The 18390-nt window shown below is 34.3% G+C and overlaps 2 protein-coding genes across 2 annotated transcripts in view; one reads left to right on the top strand and one right to left on the bottom strand.

Moving 5' to 3' along the window:
- The window catches only part of Hdx (highly divergent homeobox), a 122246-nt gene that overhangs the window by 87519 nt on the left and 16337 nt on the right, over nt 1-18390 (bottom strand). The gene's annotated exons all lie outside the window — the stretch shown is intronic.
- Nucleotides 15556-18390, top strand: part of LOC138839810 (uncharacterized) — a 145640-nt gene continuing 142805 nt past the window's right edge. The window contains exon 1 of the mRNA XM_070039344.1: nt 15556-15896. Within this exon, the coding sequence (XP_069895445.1) occupies nt 15556-15896 (341 nt within the window). The remainder of the gene's footprint in view (nt 15897-18390) is intronic.

Below are 18390 nucleotides of genomic sequence, written 5' to 3'. Positions count from 1 at the left end.
ACACACTATTTTACTATTTTACAATCACAGTTGCAACCACACAATAACATTATTGTGTCCCCGTTACGTTGTAGTTGTCATATATTGTATGGTACTTACTTCCACATTGTAGAGTAGATTTAGTGAAAAATTCTTTCCATTTTTTTAATCTGGGAATGTCTTTATCTCATCATCATTACTGACATATTTTCAGTAGCTTTCAGATTGTGATTTGACAATGCTTTTGTGTCTGCATTTAAATTTTCCTACTGTCTCTGTTCTCCCTGAATTCTCATAAGAAATGTGTAACTAGTCAAATCTTTGCTCTCCTATATTTGATTTTTTCCCTCTAGCTATTATCAAATTGTTTTCATCATTAGTTTTCAAAAGTTTGACTATGATGTGTTTTGATATGTTTTTCTTAAGAGTTTATCTTGTTACTAGACCCAAGACCTTCACAACATTTTTTCCGGTGGGGTTGTCATCCATTATTTAGTTGAAATAAAATATTTTTCTGCATCATTTTTCTATACAATTTTTTCTCTTATCTTTCTCAAAAATCAATGGCATGACTATAATAGTATTATATCTCCCCACAGGTCCTGGGGTTTTATTAATTTGCATGTTTTTTTTTAACAGAATGAATTATTTATATTGATTTATCCAACACTTTATTGTTTCTTCTTGCTGTTATCACCAGTATGCTATTAAAACCACAAGGAAATTTTAAAAATTATTAGATGATGAAATTTCAGTTCTATTATTTCCATTTGGTGCTATATTCTAGCTTCTCTTACTCTGCTGGAAACCTGTGATGCTTTACTCTTTTTCAGGGTACTTAGTTTCATGGAAGAGAACATTGTTAAAACAACTGTTCTATATCTTTTCTTGTATCCGAATCTACATGTCATGTTGTTGCTGGTACCTTTTGTTGAGTAAGTTTAGATTCCATCTTGAATTTTTGAATATTTGTTACAACCCTCTGGATAAAAGTGAATTCACATAGCAGTTTGTTTTACCTTTTGTGGGCAGGTTAGTTTAGTTTTCAAATCATTTGCTATAATATTTTTGGCTCTGTTCCCAAACTAGTGTCACTTAGATAAGTTATCTCAGTTATTGTTCCATTTCTAATGCCTTTGTTCCATTGCTTTGGTTTTGTTGCACTATCTGCAACTCTCTGGAATTCCTTGAATGCTGTCTAGCATATTGGGGCCACATTTAGTAGTATATTATCCAAAACTGTGCACTTTCCCTTAAGAGTTCATTTGACTATTCCATTGTTTTAAAGCATAGCTCTTCAATTAGAGCCATTTTGAAACAAAAATGATAAAGGAGGTTAATAGAGACAATAAAGACAAATACAGACCCAAAAGTTTCTCCTGTACTCTTAGGACAGCACACTTCTACTACAGTTTTGTCTAGCAATGTACCACATGACACTTGAATGAATGTGATTCAACCTTGGGTCAATGCCATATGAGGAAGAAAACAGCAGAAAACATTACTCATATATGGTCCCTTCTCTACATTCTAATCACCTTCCCAACCTGCCTGCTTTTATTCACTTCTAAGTTAGGAAGTTAGAAAGTTAATTGTACAATTTTGTCTAGATATTTTAGCTGTAATCAACATTTTGGTTAAAACTGTATGCCTAGAGTTTAATTTTTAAAAACCCAGATCATATTAACTTCTATAAAATTTCATTCTAAAGCATATTAAATCTGTATTTAACTTTCATCTGATGACTGATATTACTAGTCAAGAATGTGAAAAATAATCCCACATAATCGCTTTTTAAAAATTTTTTGTATGTTTTATTGTAAAAATTCTGTACAGAGGGGTTACAGTTATATGAACAAGGTAATGAGTACATTTCCTATCAAGCATTGTTGCCTCCTCCTTTGTTTTCCCCCTACTGTCCCTTCCCTCCCACCTCTACAACTACCCTTTCCACCCCCACTGCAGAAGTTGTAAAGTTCTTTTTCAAAGTGTTTTGTATATCTCATTGTTACAATGGGTCAACCTGTATCCTTATTTAAACATTTTGTTTTTTTCCCTTTCCCTCCCCAATTTGGAGAAATGTATATACTAGATGCAGGGCACCGACATCAAATACAGTGGAAGCAGGGGTTATACTGTGGGGAAGGAACATACAAAGAAACAAAAAAATCATGACATTATGAATTTGTTATACTTTAAATAAGTTATAGCTTAAAACATTTGATTGAAAGAAAGTAATAACATTGTATTTCCAGGAATTGTCCCTTGGCATTTAAATTCTCATAACTATTACATTGCATGTTTATTATATAAATGTATGCTGTTGGTTGCCCAGATAATTTGGTGTGAAAGTATTTGAAATGTCTCCAGTAACTATATTCCCATTTCTAAGATATCTTGGGAAATGAGTGCTTTTAGAAACTTACAGTATACCTACCACTTTATTTGTCATGACTAATTTCTGGAACTATTTTTATTTTATGTTTTGTAATTATTTTAAACAGAAATATCCTTTAAAGTTATATATTTACTTTTTAAAGCAAAGAGTATGAAAAGTAATTAAACTCTCTTTTGTAAGACTGGGTAATCATTATAATGTAATTTATTAAATGGCCTTCTAATAGTCATGTAAAGGTGTTTATCCCTTCATTAAAGGGCATGTGGTTCTTGAATCTTCTTTTTATAATTTGTCTCTCACTCCCTGTTTTATCTGCTGTTATTTGTCATGCTGACAGTGGACTTGCCTTAGGCTATTCCCTTTCACTCTCCTCATTTTCTTAGTTGTGTTTTTTTATTGATTTACCTCTTCTGATTAGGTTAAAGGTAAGAAGTTTTATTTATCTGCTCAATTATTTATTTTTAGCAAATCCTAAGAAGCACCTATGACTGTCATTTGGGCCACATTTTGTAAATTGGGTGACTTTTTCCCCTGAATTTGCTGGAGAGATTAAATATAAGTGAAAGAAATATACTTGGTGTGTAGTGAAGGTTTCTAGTAACTAAATGGCTATTTTATTTTGTACATTATGAACTAAGTGGTCATAGAATAGGAAGTGTGAATAAAAATTGTCTTTCTGAGATGGACTGATACATACCAATAATCCAAGCACTTATGAAGCCAAAGCAAAATAGTGAATTTGAGGTTATCCTGAGCCAGATTGTCTCAAAATCAAACCAAAACAAACAAACAAACAAAGACAAATAAACAAAAATAAGTTCTGGCTATGAATTACAATTTATGGCTGTGACCTTTTTGTGAACAAACCAACTGTCACCTATTTTGCTTAATATTAAGGAAATAGGCAAATACAAATACTTGGTGAAATATTAAATTGTTCGTAACCATACAGAGGAAGTAGGGTTGGAATTAGGACAAGTACATGTACATGGCCAGTACATGGTTGTTTATTTTATAGAGGAATTGTTTTATCTTTATCTTGCTATATTATGCAGGAAAATCTGCCTTGATCTATAATAGTCAATAAGGCAGAATGGATGGTATAGCAGGGAAGAGCTGCTTCTTTTACTTATTTCATAAACCTTAAGCTCTTGAAAGACAAGAAGCTGCTTTCATCTTCTTATTCCTCAGCTTTTAGTATGATGCATGGGACAGAGAAAGTGCTATCTTTACTTGCATTGATTTGCAATCTTTACTTCCACATCTGTTTCTTGAAAGCTTTTATAAGTTTGATATTACAGGTTGATCATCTCCAATCAGAAAAATCTTAAATTCTCCAAAAGTTCAAACTTTTGGAGTACCTATATGATACCCAAGTGGAAAATTCCATACCTCACCTCATATAAGAAGGTGTAGTCAAAATGTATGTACATTAAAAAATATTTTATAATGTGAACTACTCCAGAGGCTAAGAATTGAGAATCAGAGTTCAAAGCCAGCCCAGGCAGACATATCTACAAGACTATTGTTTCCAATTAGCAAGCAAAACCATAAAACAGAAACATGGCTCAAGGAATAATGCCAGACATAAGCGTACATGTCAACCAAGAGCACAAGCCTTAACCAAGTTCAAGGCAAAAAAAGAAAAAAAGTATAAAATTACCTTTAGGCTATGTGTATGAGGTATGTGTAAAAGATACTCTCCCTCATTCTTCATATTGGCAATTCCTGTCTTCTGTCTGTACAGTCTTTTGTCAAAGATAAATCTTTTGTATTCATTGCATTCTTCATTGTCTTTATGTTTTTGTTTGTTTCATTTCCTGCTATCTCCTATTTGAGCTTAATTTGCTCTCTTAATCATACTTAAAGTGTTGCTGGAGTAAATACTTTTTCAAATGTCATACCTATTAACTATGTTCTAAACTATTTTCTAAGTATTGATTTAACTGCATTCTGCAAACTTTAATATGCAATGATTTTATTTGCATCAAGTACAAAGTGCTTTCTAATTTGCTCTGTGATTTCTTCTTTGACCTATCGATAGCAAGCATATTGTTTTGTTCCCAACTATGTAGAGATTTTCCCCAATTTCTTTCATTTATTGAGTTTTACCCTGATTGTATTTTTATTAAAGAACATTCTTTCCGTGATTTCAATTCTTTTGTGTCAGTACTGGGGGCTTGAATTCAGGGCCTGTGTGCTGTTCTTTAGCTTTACTTCGTTCAATGCTAGCATTCCCCCATTTGACCATTACACATATGACTTTTTTCTGGCTAATAAAAGATAAAAGTCTCACAGACTTTCTCCCCAGGCTGGCATTGAACCTTAATCCTCAGATCTCAGCCTCCTGAGTAATTAGGATTACAGGTGTGACACTGGCACCAGGCTGATTTCGGGGTTTGTTTGTTTTTCTTAACTTGTCATAATTAAAACTTTTTTGTCAGATGTGGGGCTTGAACTGTGGGCCTAGGTGCTGTCTCTCAGCTCTTCAGCTCAAGGCAAGCTCTCTACCACTTGATCCACAGACCCACTTTTTATGGGATATAAGAGTCTCACAGCCTTTCCTGTCAGGCTGGCTTTGAACGGCAATCCTCAGATCTCAGCCTCAGGAGTAGCTAAGGTTACAGGCATGAACCACTGGCACCCAGCAATTAAAACTTTTTATACCACCAAATATCCATGTTGATCAATTTTTTATGTGTTTCTTAGAATAGACTATTGTTTGGTGGAATAGTCAAGTTACTGTTCAAGTCTGAGAACAGGTACTGACTGATTTTGACTTTGCTTGTTTTAGCAGTTTCTAAGAGAAAGTCTTAAAACTACTGAATCTAACTGTATATCTGTTTGCTTCTTTTTTCTGTTTTATTATTTTTTTGTTATATTAATATGTTTTAAAGTTCTCTTACTAGGTACGTAAATACTTAAGATTTTTATGTTCTCTTAACAAATCATCCCTTATTAACATGAAAGACCTTATTTATTACTGATAATATTTCTTTCACTAAAACCTTCTTTATCTGATATTAATAGAATCTAGGTTTCTTTTGACTAATGTTTCATGATATATTTTGTCTTTTTTTTTTTTGGTTGGTTGTGGGGCCTAAACTGTTGGCCTAGGCACTGTCCCTCAGCTCTTCAACTCAAGACTAACACTCTACCACGAGCCACAGCACTACTTCTGGCTTTTTCTGCTTATGTGGTGCTAGGAATCAAACCCAGGGCCTCATACATACAAGACAAGCACTCAACCATTGAGTCACCTTCCCAGGCCCCCTGCCATTCATTCATTTTTAATCCATCTGTGTCTTTGTACTTAAAATGAGTTACCTGAAGGTATCATATATCTGACTTTAAGTCTAATGTGACAATATCTGCCTTTCAGCTGGTGTGTTAGACAATTTTTCAATTAATATAATTATTGATATGGTTGTGTTTAAGTCTATAGCCTATTTTTCATTTTTTCTTTCTATTCTCTGTTCATTTTCATCTTTTCATGCCATTTGCAATATAAGTAGTTTTTATAATGCTATCTTATTTCTTTGTTGGTTTTTCACTTTGTTTTGCCATTTTGATGATTTTTAATATATAGGATCTCTACATACACTGCCATTATGAGTTTCTATATTACTATACATATAACAGAAGAATCTTTCAAGATATATTTTAATTTCTTTCACTTGAATTTGTGTTGCTTTATTCCACATTTCCTCTTATGTATTTTTTTAATTTTTATTTTATTGTAAAGATGCTGTACAGAGGGTTTACAATTACATAAGGTAGTGAGTACATTTCTTGTTGAGCATTGTTATCCCCTCTTCTTCTCCCACTATCCCTTCCCTCCACAACCTCCCTCATTCTTCCCTCCAAAGTTTATTTTTTTTGTGAAAATACCATACAGAGGGGTTACAATTACATAGGCAAGGTAATGAGTGCATTTCTTATCAAGCATTGTTGCCTCCTCCTTTGTTTCCCCTTACCATCCCTTCCAATCTCCTCCTCCTTACCACCCCCCCCAACACCCTCCTCCACCCCACCACCTCTCACCACCCACGCCCCACCCCCACCCACCAGCCCCCTCCCTGCACCAAAGATGTATAGTTCATTTTCGACATAACATCTTGTACATCTCATTGTTGCAATGGGTCTACCTGTATCCCTATTTAAACAATTTGATTTTTCCCTTCCCCTCCACAAATTATACCAACATCAAATACAGTGAAAACAGGGGTTATACCATGGGGGAGGGACATACAAAGCAACAAAGAGCTATCTTATATCCCCTCGGAAGTTTTAAAGATCATTTTCAACATAATGTCTTGTGAATATCATTGTTGCAATGGGTCATCCTGTGTCCTTGTTTCAGCATTTTGTTATTCCCCTTCTCCTCCCCAAATTAGGTAAATGTATATACAAGATGCAGGGTACCAAAATCAGATACAGTGATATACCATAGGGGGAAGAACATACAAAATGATGTATGTAAGCCGGGCGCTGGTGGCTCACGACTGTAATCCTAGCTACTCAGGAGGCTGAGATCTGAGGATTGCGGTTCAAAGCCAGCCCGGGCAGGAGAGACCGTGAGACTCCTATCTCCAATAAACCACCAGAAAACCGGAAGTGGCGCTGTAGCTCAAGTGGTAGAGCACTCGCCTTGAGCTGAAGAGCTGAGGGACAGCGCCCAGGCCCAGAGTTCAAGTCCCACGACCGACAAAAAAAAAAAAAGATGTATGTTTTAAAGCATCCAATAAATGTTTGTCCTAAAACTTAGTTATCATCTAAATTTTTTAAATAAAAAGTACTCTCATGTTCACCAACAAATTTATTATTTCCATTGCTCTTATTGTTAACTAAGAGCATATTTCATTTTGCTATCATTTTCCTGCCTCAACAACTTTTGGTAGAGTACTCTTGATGGTGATATATTCTTTTCTTTTGTATAAGTAGGACCACCTTCATTTGATTTTTTTTCTATAGAATTTTAGGTTAACAGATTTCTTTTTCTTTCATTATTTTTTACTTATTTATTTTTAGTTCAGGTATTGGGGTGAGAACTCAGGGCCTCACGTTCTTGCTATGAGCAAAAAAATCTGAGCTGGAGTACAAGGCCCTAAGATCAACCCTCAGTCAAGCATTTGCTGCTTAATTGGAGCTAGAATCTCTCAGGCTTTTCTGCCCACACTGGCTTTGGACAACAGGTTTTGATTAAAAGAATGAGTTACCGATGCCTGGCTTCTTTCAGTAATTTAAAGAAGTTGCTCTACTTTTTTCTTTTTCTTGGTTTTTCATTTATTTATTTAAATTTCCTTTAAGTAGTTGTATAAAGGGGTTTCAATCAGTATGTCAATGTAAGTGTGCAATGCATCTTGATCAATTTCACCCATTCCATCATTTTCCCTTTGCATTTATCCCAACCCTAGTCATCCTCTCAAATTACCTAGTTTTACTTCTCATATATACCCTGAGTATTATTTGTTCCCATGTACAAAAAGTGCATTTCCTACCCCATTTCCCCTTTTGCCTGCTTTACATATTTTTTTCTTTTTTTCCCTCGATTTCAGCAACTAGTTCATAAAATGTCCTGGTGCGCTTTCATCACCTCTTTTATTTTTAGGATTCATTGACATTTTTGAATATAATATAGGCTCCTAGTCTTCATGAAACTTGGAATTTTAGGTAGATTAAATTTTTATATTAAGAAAAATAATTTTAATATTAATTTTTAATTTTCATTATTTTTACATACTTTAAAGGAGTAAAATTATTTTAAAATATTTTAAAATATTAACTTTAAACTATTATCTTAAAATATTAAATTTTAATGATTAAAAATTTTCCATTCTTTTCCCACCTTCTAGATCCAAACTATATATTTTTCTCCACTTTTTTCCTAGTACAATAACTTACCTCTTCTTAAAAATGGATTGTGCAGGGTCTGGGAAGGTGGCTCAGTGGTAGAGTATTTACCTTGCATGCATGAGGCCCCTGGGTTCGATTCCTCAGCACCACATAAGCAAAAAGAAAAAAAGCCGGAAGTGGCACTGTGGCTCAAGTGGTGGAGCACTAGCCTTGAGCTGAAGAGCTGAGGGACAGCGCCCAGGCCCAGAGTTCAGGCCCCATGACTGGACCCCCCCCAAAAAAATTTAAAAAATGGATTGTGCACTTGTTAGTTTATATACTACAACATTTCTAGAATTTCAGTATAAATTACTAAAGAATAGCTCTTTTTATTTTTGTGGTTTCCTCTCTTTTCTTGTTGTTTGCCAGTAAACAATGAATTTTATGAATGCAATATATCTTGATCAATTGAAATTGATCAATATTCTTTCACCATTCTCACTCATCCTACCCCTCCTATCTCTTTCCCCACTCTTCTTAATTTTGTAGGATATACATTGGATTCTTTTATAAAAAAATTATTTATGGTAATACCCTCCCTCATTATTCTCCTACTTCCCCTCCAATCCCCTGTCAAGTTGTAAAGTTCAATCCCAACATACTGTGAATATTGCTGTTACACTGGTTCATCCTTTGTCCTTGTCTCACCATTTTGTTGTTCCCAGTCCCTTCCCCTATTAAGATAAACATATATATATATGTATATATGTATATATGTATATATATATATATATATATATATATATATACAATACCCAGGATGACAACAGGGGATAAACCATAGGGAAAAAAACCCACAAAAGCAAAAGGAAATCACATAGTGCATTAAAAACAACACCATCAAAGAAAAACCTCTTTGTCCATACCTTGGGGTTCATTTCACTTAGCATCATCTTATACGGTCATATATACATAGCTATTGAGCTATTCTACTCATCTGTTAGGAGTATACTAGACATATAATAATTATTACAAATGAGGAAAACCATGGAATCTATGTTTATTTGGGTCTGGCTTACTTCACTTACTATGACTTTTTCCAAGTCTTTCCATTTATTTATGAATGGGGTGATGTCATTCTTTCTGAGGGAAGCATAGAATTCCAATGTGAAAATATACCACAGAAACTGTGATATATATATGTATATATATATATATATATATATATATATATATATATATATATATATATACATTGAATTCTTGACTGCATTCTCCCATTTTCCCCCTCTTCGTTTATCTATCCCTTTCCCCTTGATCCCACCCCTTTTCAATACCTGCGTTACTGTCTTTTATTTTGCTGAACTTTGCCTTGCCTTTCTAAGGAATTACTTTATTTGAAGTCTCCCTTGGATCTACCATATTCAAATATTTTGTTTTGTTTTGTGGGGTTTCCTTTCGGGGGCAGGTCCTGGGGTTTGGACTCAGAGCCTTGATGTTGTCCATGAGATGTTGTCCATGAGCTTTTCTGCTCAAGGTTAGTACCCAACTACTTTGAGACACATCTCTATTTCTGACCTTTGGGCAGTTAATTGAAAATAAATGTCTCACAGACTTTCCTACCCCAAGCTGGCTTTGAACTGCAATCCTCAGATCTCAACCGCCTCAGTAGCTAGAATTACAGATGTGAGCCATAGGCCCCCCAGCCTCCTTTTTTTAGTGTATAGAATGGAATAATACCAGTGTTTCATAACATTCTTTTCTAACAATTCTATATTTCTTTAAATTCTTATTGCTATCTCACTAAGCTATGAGATATACAATTTTCTCTTTATACACTGGATAATTTTTCAGTTAATATTAATACATTTAAGTTTGTTCCTGAGTACTGGATATTGTCGTAGTCTTTAAATATGTGAAAGCTTTGTTTTGGAATAGTTTGTTACTTGAAAGTAGTTTGATTCCTTTGAGATTTACATTCATTAGACAAATTTAAATTTTTAAATTGTCTTTATTTTAGAATTAGTTTGTTCCATTAATGGGACACCAGCCTTCTGTGGACACTCTTAAATACCTCATGAAATGTTAGATTACTTTTCAGCTTGGCTAATGGGGATATAAAATTTCCTGATTTTATGTGAACTTTGAGGATTATTTTGCCTGTGCAGTTGTTGCCTTTTTGTGTGTGTGGGTGTCTCAATTTTTTTCATGTCTTTAGGCTGAACAGTTTTCACCCAAAGACTTGAAAGATCTCTAAAGATTTTGAGGCCTTTCATTATGTTGTTTCTTTCTACAAAATCTGACATTGTTTCTCACATATTTATAAGGTGATTGTTTTGTTGCTTTGTATGTCCCTCCCACGGTATAGCCCCTGTTTTCACTGTATTTGATGTTGCTATAATTAGGGGAGGAGAAGGGAAAAAACAAATTGTTTAAATAGGGATAGAGGTGGACCCATTGCAACAATGAGATGTACAAGATGCTATGTCAAAAAACGAACTTTAGAACTTTGAGGGGGGTGGGGCAGTGTAGTCATGGAGATGAGAGGGTAGGGATGGTAGGAGAAAAACAAGAGGAGGCAACAATTCTTGGTAAGAAATGTACTCATTACCTTGCTCATGTAATTGTAACCCCTCTGTATGGTATTTTCACAATTTAAAAACTTATTAAATAAAAAATAAATTTTGTTTGATTATGAAAAGAAATCTGACCATTGTTCTTTCTGAACTCTGAAATCTGTCTCCTTAATTCAGAGACAATCCTAGTGGATTGCTTTTTCCTGACTCAACATCTAGAAGTTCCCTAGGTAGTGAGTTGGAATGCTCATGGAACTCCTTCTGTTGGTTTGCCTCCTTTCAATAATTTTCATTCATTGTTGCGTTGTCAAAAGTCTAAAATAATTATTTTCTCTAGTTTTTAGATATATAAGATGAAATAGTAAACCCAGTTGGTTTTACTACATCATGGATGTAAGCATAAGTTTTAGGTGACCTTTTGCAGTGGTGGAGTGAGAATCAAGCTACCTTTGTACTTATTAAGGTTCATTACTTCCTAGTTTTGTAATCTTACTAGAGATAATTGACCTCCTGAACCTAAGTTTCCTCATCCAGAAAATGGTGCTATAAAATTCATCCTGTTCTCATGGTGACTTCTCTTAATTAAAATATTTGCTAAGCTATAATGTGGTTAGGTTCCAATTGGGAAAGGTTATTTTAATATACAACACTTTATTTCTACGCCATTTGTGTATAGATTTCAAATGAAAAAGAAAGGAAGACTGGCCTATGTCTAGACCAGACCTTTCAGAATATTGACGAATGCTGAAGTTAATAATGGCCATGATGTCCACAAATGAGGGTGCTCTGCAGAAGTATTTGGTGTGAATGTAAAAGGATATATTAAACTAGGTGCATTCTTCTATTAAAATGAGTTATTAAATAACACCTTATTTAACAAATGATTCAATAAATATACAGTAATGTTTTTGTTTTTGTTTTTGGGTCCAGTCGTGGGGTCTGAACTCTGGGCCTGGGCGCTGTCCCTCAGCTCTTCAGCTCAAGGCTAGCGCTCTACCACTTGAGCCACAGCGCCACTTCTGGCTTTTTTCTTTTTGCTTATGTGGTGCTGAGGAATCGAACTAGGGCCTCTGGCATGCAAGGCAAGCACTCTACCACTGAGCCACCTTCCCAGCCCAAATATACAGTAATGAATAGTTACTTCAAATAAAATGAAATTTGAACACGTAAAATAATTGCTGTTGTTAATGTGCTCTAAGAAGCTGTCACTTTATCATTCCCATTTAATGATTCACATACTTACAAAATATTCTATTTACCTTATTTTAAAATTGACTTGCTAGAATGGATAATGCAAGAAATAAATTATAGCATCTCCTAAACATAAAGTCTACTAACAGTCAACCAATCTATACTTAGACTATAAAAGGATAGTCATTATCTATTTATTGGGCTATAAATTACTGAAATACATTGCAAAGCTTTCTTTTTAGGTATACACTTGGCTTCTAACACTTGTGAAACAGGAAATAATTAAAAAACTACATGACTTTCTCAGGGCATAAAGAAATTGCACACTGACTGCATTTAAACAAACATTAAAAATTTCTATGTAATAAATGTTCATGTTTGCCAACTACATCAGAGCTAAATATGGATTCAGAGTAACATCAACATGAATTATTTCTCAATGTAACATGAAAATATTTGTATCTAAGGGACATATACACACATTTTTAGCTACATCTATAATGCTACCATTTCAAAGATCTCAATTATGTTTTCTTTTGTTCTTTTTTTTTTTTTTTTTTTTTTTGGTTGGTCATGGGCCTGAACTCTGGGCCTGGGCACTATCCCTCAGCTCTTCAGCTCAAGACTAGCGCTCTACCACTTGAGCCACAGCACTACTTCCTGCTTTTTCTGCTTATGTGGTGCTGAGGAATTGAACCCAGGGCTTCATGCATGCAAGGCAAGCACTCTACCACTGAGCCACCTTCCCAGCCCCTCAAAAATTTTTGTACCAAAGAAATAAATATTTTAGAGCTCAGAATGTTTCAACTATAATAATTTATTAACTTTTATTGACACTTGTCTTTATAATGTGTTAATGTTAAAATTAAAATATCTATAAACTATAAATACCTTAGCATATATTCAGACTTAAAAATCATACTACTATAAAAGAGTACTAGATCACTTTCAAACAGATTATTAGTTGAGTGACAGAAATCTAAACAGAGCCTAAACTGCAAACATAAATGAACTATTGTCCCTGTAATTTTTGTTCCACTTTCAAAACATGTCATATATACACACCTACAGAACATAGGACAATGATCATGATTTTTAGCATCTCCTGATGAACTAAACAGTACCATCAGTCCTACATATTTGTTAACAAAATTGTTTCCTTTTAGATTTTTAGTCCTAAACAAATTGTACAAGTAAATCACTTTGACCTTTCACTAGTCTATAAGGTTTTGTGCTGCCAAGGCATTGATGCTAACATTGCACAACCTTACTTAAGAGTACAAATTAATGTCTTGAATATGTAGCCTGCATTGTAATTTACTATTGAGAGAAACTGTATGGAATTTATCATAGGCAAACCTTGAAAAAGTGATTATGAATTCATTATATCAAAAGAACCTTCTCTGTCCCTTAGCTTTTACTATTATGAGAATTTATCCCTAATAGTTCTCTTTTTACCTTTTCCAATCATCCCTTCTCATACTCTTTGCTCAGAAGGAATTTTCATTGGTGATTAAATTTTAAAAAATAGTGTCATTTCTTCATTCACTCTAGATAGACATCCTTTTAGTGTTTCTTGAGTTTTATTGTTACAATAGACGTAAAAAGTTGAGTAGTTTTGTGTAGATAGTTTTGTGTAGTAGTTTTGTGTAACATAAAGGACTATCAGGTTTTTTATTCCTCCTACTCTTGATTTTCTTTCTTTTTTGGGGGAGGGGTCTGGCCGTGGGGCCTGAACTCTGGGCCTGGGCGCTGTCCCTCAGCTCTTCAGCTCAAAGCTAGCACTCTACCACTTGAGCCACAGCGCTACTTCTGGCTTTTTTCTTTTTGCTCATGTGGTGCTGAGGAATCGAACCCAGGGCCTCATGCATGCAAGGCAAGCGCTCTACCACTGAGCCACCTTCCCAGCCCCTACTCTTGATTTTCTATCCATCAGTCTACAAAATTCCAGGAGAAAAAGTTTAAGTATATATGCTCCAGAGGGGTTAGAGGAAGATAACCTCAAAGCACACCATCTAGTGGTAAGTAGGTAACACTGTAGAAACACACAAGTATATAATGTAGAAACAGTATGCAAAGAAACAGGTACATTTTATAAACTAAATGGTGAAAACATAGATTTTTCCCCTCAACAATAAAGGAACTCATAAAATTTTAGGTATAAATCACTACAATCACTATAGAAACAACAATTTCCCCCCAAAATTATAAATGGAACTATCATATAATCTAGTCATAGTATTATGGCGTATATATTCAAAGGAAATGACATCAGCAGGTTGAAGAGGTATTTGCATTTCCGTGTTCATTGCCATGTTATTTACAATAGCCAAGACATAGTGGGATCAGCCTAAGGCTCTACTGATAAATGAAACAAATAAAAGAAATGTGATATATATATATATATATATATATATATATATATATATATATGCAATGTTAGGTTCCACAACAAATAAGAAAATCTCATTATTTGCAACAATATAAATGAAACTCTAAGATATTATGTTAAAATAAATAAGCTGGACATGGAGAAAAATAGTGCACAGTCTTGCTAAATGTAGAATCTAAACCAGTTGAACTTATAGAAGCAAAGTGTACACTGGTGGTTAGCAAGAGTTGGGATTGGGTAGTCACTGGACAAAGAACTCAAAAGTGTTACACAGAAGGAATAATTTCAAAAGGTCTACTGTAAAATATAGTCATATGCTAACTATACATAAAAGTAACAATAAATTGATTACTTGAAATTTGTTAAAAGTAAATTTTAAGTGTTATCACAAAAATGATAACTATGTAAAGTTATATGTATGTTAATTTTTTGACTTAGCTATTTAACACATATATCACATGTATAGCCCTATTTCATGACATCATGTTGGCCAGATTTAGTGGTACAAACCAATAATCCTAGCACTCATTGGCTGAGGAAGTAGTATTACAAGTTCCAGGAGAGCCTGGGCTACATAGACAAATTTGTCTAAAAAATCATGTTGATCATACACTTATAATTACAAACAGTTTTTAATCAATTAAAGTAATAAAAGTATATCCTCACAAACTCTTTTAATAAAATAAAATGCTTAAGTCTTTAAAATGTTCATAGAATACAAAGCCAAATCCAACTGCAATGGGTATGTCTCTTTTATTCTTCCTTTGAAAGCAGTGAATACAAAAAAATCTTTCTTAAACCAACAAAATCTATCTTTCTGAGTCCCTGAGGTCCTCTGCCTTAGGATATTTAACTCTTACTCCATTAGATACCTACATCATAATACATCAGATGACTATGTGGTTATTTTTTAATATATAGTTGAATGAAAGACTGTGTATTGTAGTGTCCTCTTTTCAAAATTAGTGAAAGTAAAAACCCAAGTTAAAAAATTGTCATAAGGGATGCAAAGCTGATTCGATATATGCAATTATTAATTTTTGTATATGTGCTGCTGAAACGAGCACAATATTATGCAATTACTAAATGTAATTCAACACATCAGTAGAAGCAAGGACAAGAACCACATGATTACCTCCATAGATGAAGAAAAAGCATTTGGCAAGATCCAACATCCTTTTATGATGAAAGCTCTGGAGAAACTAGAAACCCATGGAATATTCCTCAATATAATCAAGGCTGTATATGACAAGCCTACTGCCAGTGTAATACTTAATGATGAAAATATAAAGCCATTTCCTCTAAAATCAGGAACTAGACAAGACTGTCCTCTTTCTCCACTCCTCTTCAATATACTATTGGAATTCCTAGCTGGAGCAGTAAGGCAAGAGGCAAACCTAAAGGGGATCCAAATACGAAAAGAAGAAGTAAAACTCTCCCTCTTTGCAGATGACATAATTCTCTATCTAGAGAATCCCATAGACTCCACTGCCAATTTATTTGACCTGATCCAAACTTTGACAAAGTGGCAGGGCATAAAATCAATCCTCAAAAATCAGTAGTTTTTCCCTATACCAACAATGAGAAGACAGAGGCTGAAATTAGGAAAGCAACTCCATTTGCAATATCCTCAAAAAAATAAAATACCTAGGTATTAACTTAACCAAACAATGAAAATTTCAAAAATCTGAAAAAGGAAATTAAAGCCATGTTCCTGGATTGAGAGGATTAACATCATGAAAATGGCAATACTGCCAAAGGCTATATACAAATTCAAAGCAATACCCAGCCAACTTCTTTGTGCAATGAAATAGAAGAAGCAATCCAAAAATTTATGTGGAACAACAACAAAAAGACCCAGAATAGCAAAAACAATCCTTAGCAAGAAAAACAATGCTGGAGGAATTTCAATACCGAACCTCAAACTCTATTACAAAGCCATAGTACTCAAAACAGTTTTACTGCAAGAACAGGCCTGAGGACCAATGGAATAGATTCCAAGACCCAGAAATGAGCTCACAGATCTACAGCCACCTAATATTTGACAAGGAAGCCAAAAAATAGGATGGAAGAAAGACAGCCTCTTCAATAAATGATGTTGGCAGAATTGGATAAAGACGTGTAGAAAACTAAAGTTAGATCCCTCTATATCACCCTGCACCAAAATCAACTCCAAATGGATTAAAGACCTCAAGGTAAAAGCAGATACCTTGCAAATATTACTAGAAGGAATGGTAGAAACTCTAGGGCTCCTTGGCACAGGTCAAACTTTCTTAATAAAATCTATAAGAACAACAAATCAAAGAAAGGCTGGACAAATGGGTTGCATTAAACTGTAGAGCTTCTGTTTGGCAAAGGACATATATCAAAACCCCACAGACTGGGAGATCTTAACCAGCCATACAACAGGCAAAGGTCTCATATCTAAAATATACCTACAACTCAAGAAATTAAGTTCTCCAAAAATAACCCCCCCAAAAAAAACAACCACCCCCATTAAAAGGTGGGCTAAAGAGAGACCTTTCTGAAGAGGAAATACAAATGGCCAAGAGACACATAAAGAATTTCTCAGCATCTCTGGCTATAAAAGAAATGCAAATGTAAACAACATTGAGATTCTACCTTACACAAGTTAGAATAGCCATAATCAAGAAATCTAACAACAGATGCAGGGATTTGATCAAAGGGGAACACTACTACACTGCTGGTGGGAGCGCGAACTTGTTCAACCATTCGGGAAAGCAGTGTGGAGGTTCATCATCAATAGACTAAACATAGAGTTCCCCTATGACCCAGCAATCCCACTTCTTCGAATTTCCCAAATGACCACAAACGAGGCCACACTAAAGCCACCAGCATGACTTTGTTCATCACAGCATTATTTACCATAGCTAAGATATGGAACCAACCCAGATGCCCCTCAGTAGATGAATGGATCAAGAAAATGTGGTATATATACACAATGGAATTTATGCCTCCATCAGAAAGAATGACATTGCCCCATTTGTTAGGAAATAGAAAGACTTGGAAAAAAATATATTGAGTGAAGTAATCCAGACCCAAAGAAAAGTAGGCCTCATTCCCTCTTTTGTTAGAACTAGAATTTATATATGATATTCTTAACAGATTCTCAGTAACCCAACTGCTTAGTGCATACATATAATGAAGCATATCAACATGAACTCCAACTTACTGAAACAAGAGGTTCTTATTATACCCTGTATGTAGTTCATTCTTTTCTCTATTGTTTTATTTTTTCTTTATTTCTCTTAGTATTTTGTACCTTGTATTTTGTACATTATATAATGCAATACGTGGAAGGGAAAGGGAATCACACAAAGAGCGGGACAACGGATGAACCACAGAAACATTGATAGTCACTTGACAATATGTTCGATATGAACATTACAACTTAGGGAGGGGCAAATAAGGAGGGGTAAGTGGGAGATAAGGAGGGATGGGGTAACAATGATTAAAAACAAATGTACTTATTGCCTTACTTATGTAACTGTAACCCTAATGCTCATCACCTTTTCAATGAAGAGGAAAAAAAAGAAAATTGGCCAAATATTACAGATAAAGTGTTGTTTCTGAGTGATAGGTTTGGATATGTCTGGATACATCTCTTAATATATTATCAAATGTCAAACTAGATATTAATTTTAAAAATAGCTTTTAAAATTGTTTTGGAAAAATTTTCATAAAATATATCCTGAAATATGGTCTGAAATTATGTCCTTGGACTCTTAGGTATCTTCAAACTTAAGTTTGAGAGCTATTGCTTCATGTGAAACCTGTAACAAAATCAAAAGTACATGATATTGCCAAACAAAAAACATACTTTATTTGAAGAATAGGATTAACATTAACTGTTAATGCTTTTTGACACTGTATTTCTCTTGGCTATTCTTATCATGCATATGAGTCAAAGGAGTAGCAATTGTGCTGTTAATCAGGTATAGAAATTAATCATTTACAGATAATATTTTACTTAAGCTAAGCAAATAGCCACTTTTGAA

The sequence above is a fragment of the Dipodomys merriami genome, unplaced genomic scaffold (assembly GCF_024711535.1).
Source record: "Dipodomys merriami isolate MVZ:Mamm:240054 unplaced genomic scaffold, mDipMer1.0.p SCAF_3, whole genome shotgun sequence".
Classification (NCBI taxonomy): Eukaryota; Metazoa; Chordata; class Mammalia; order Rodentia; family Heteromyidae; genus Dipodomys; species Dipodomys merriami.
This window is presented reverse-complemented; position numbering and strand designations above follow the sequence as displayed.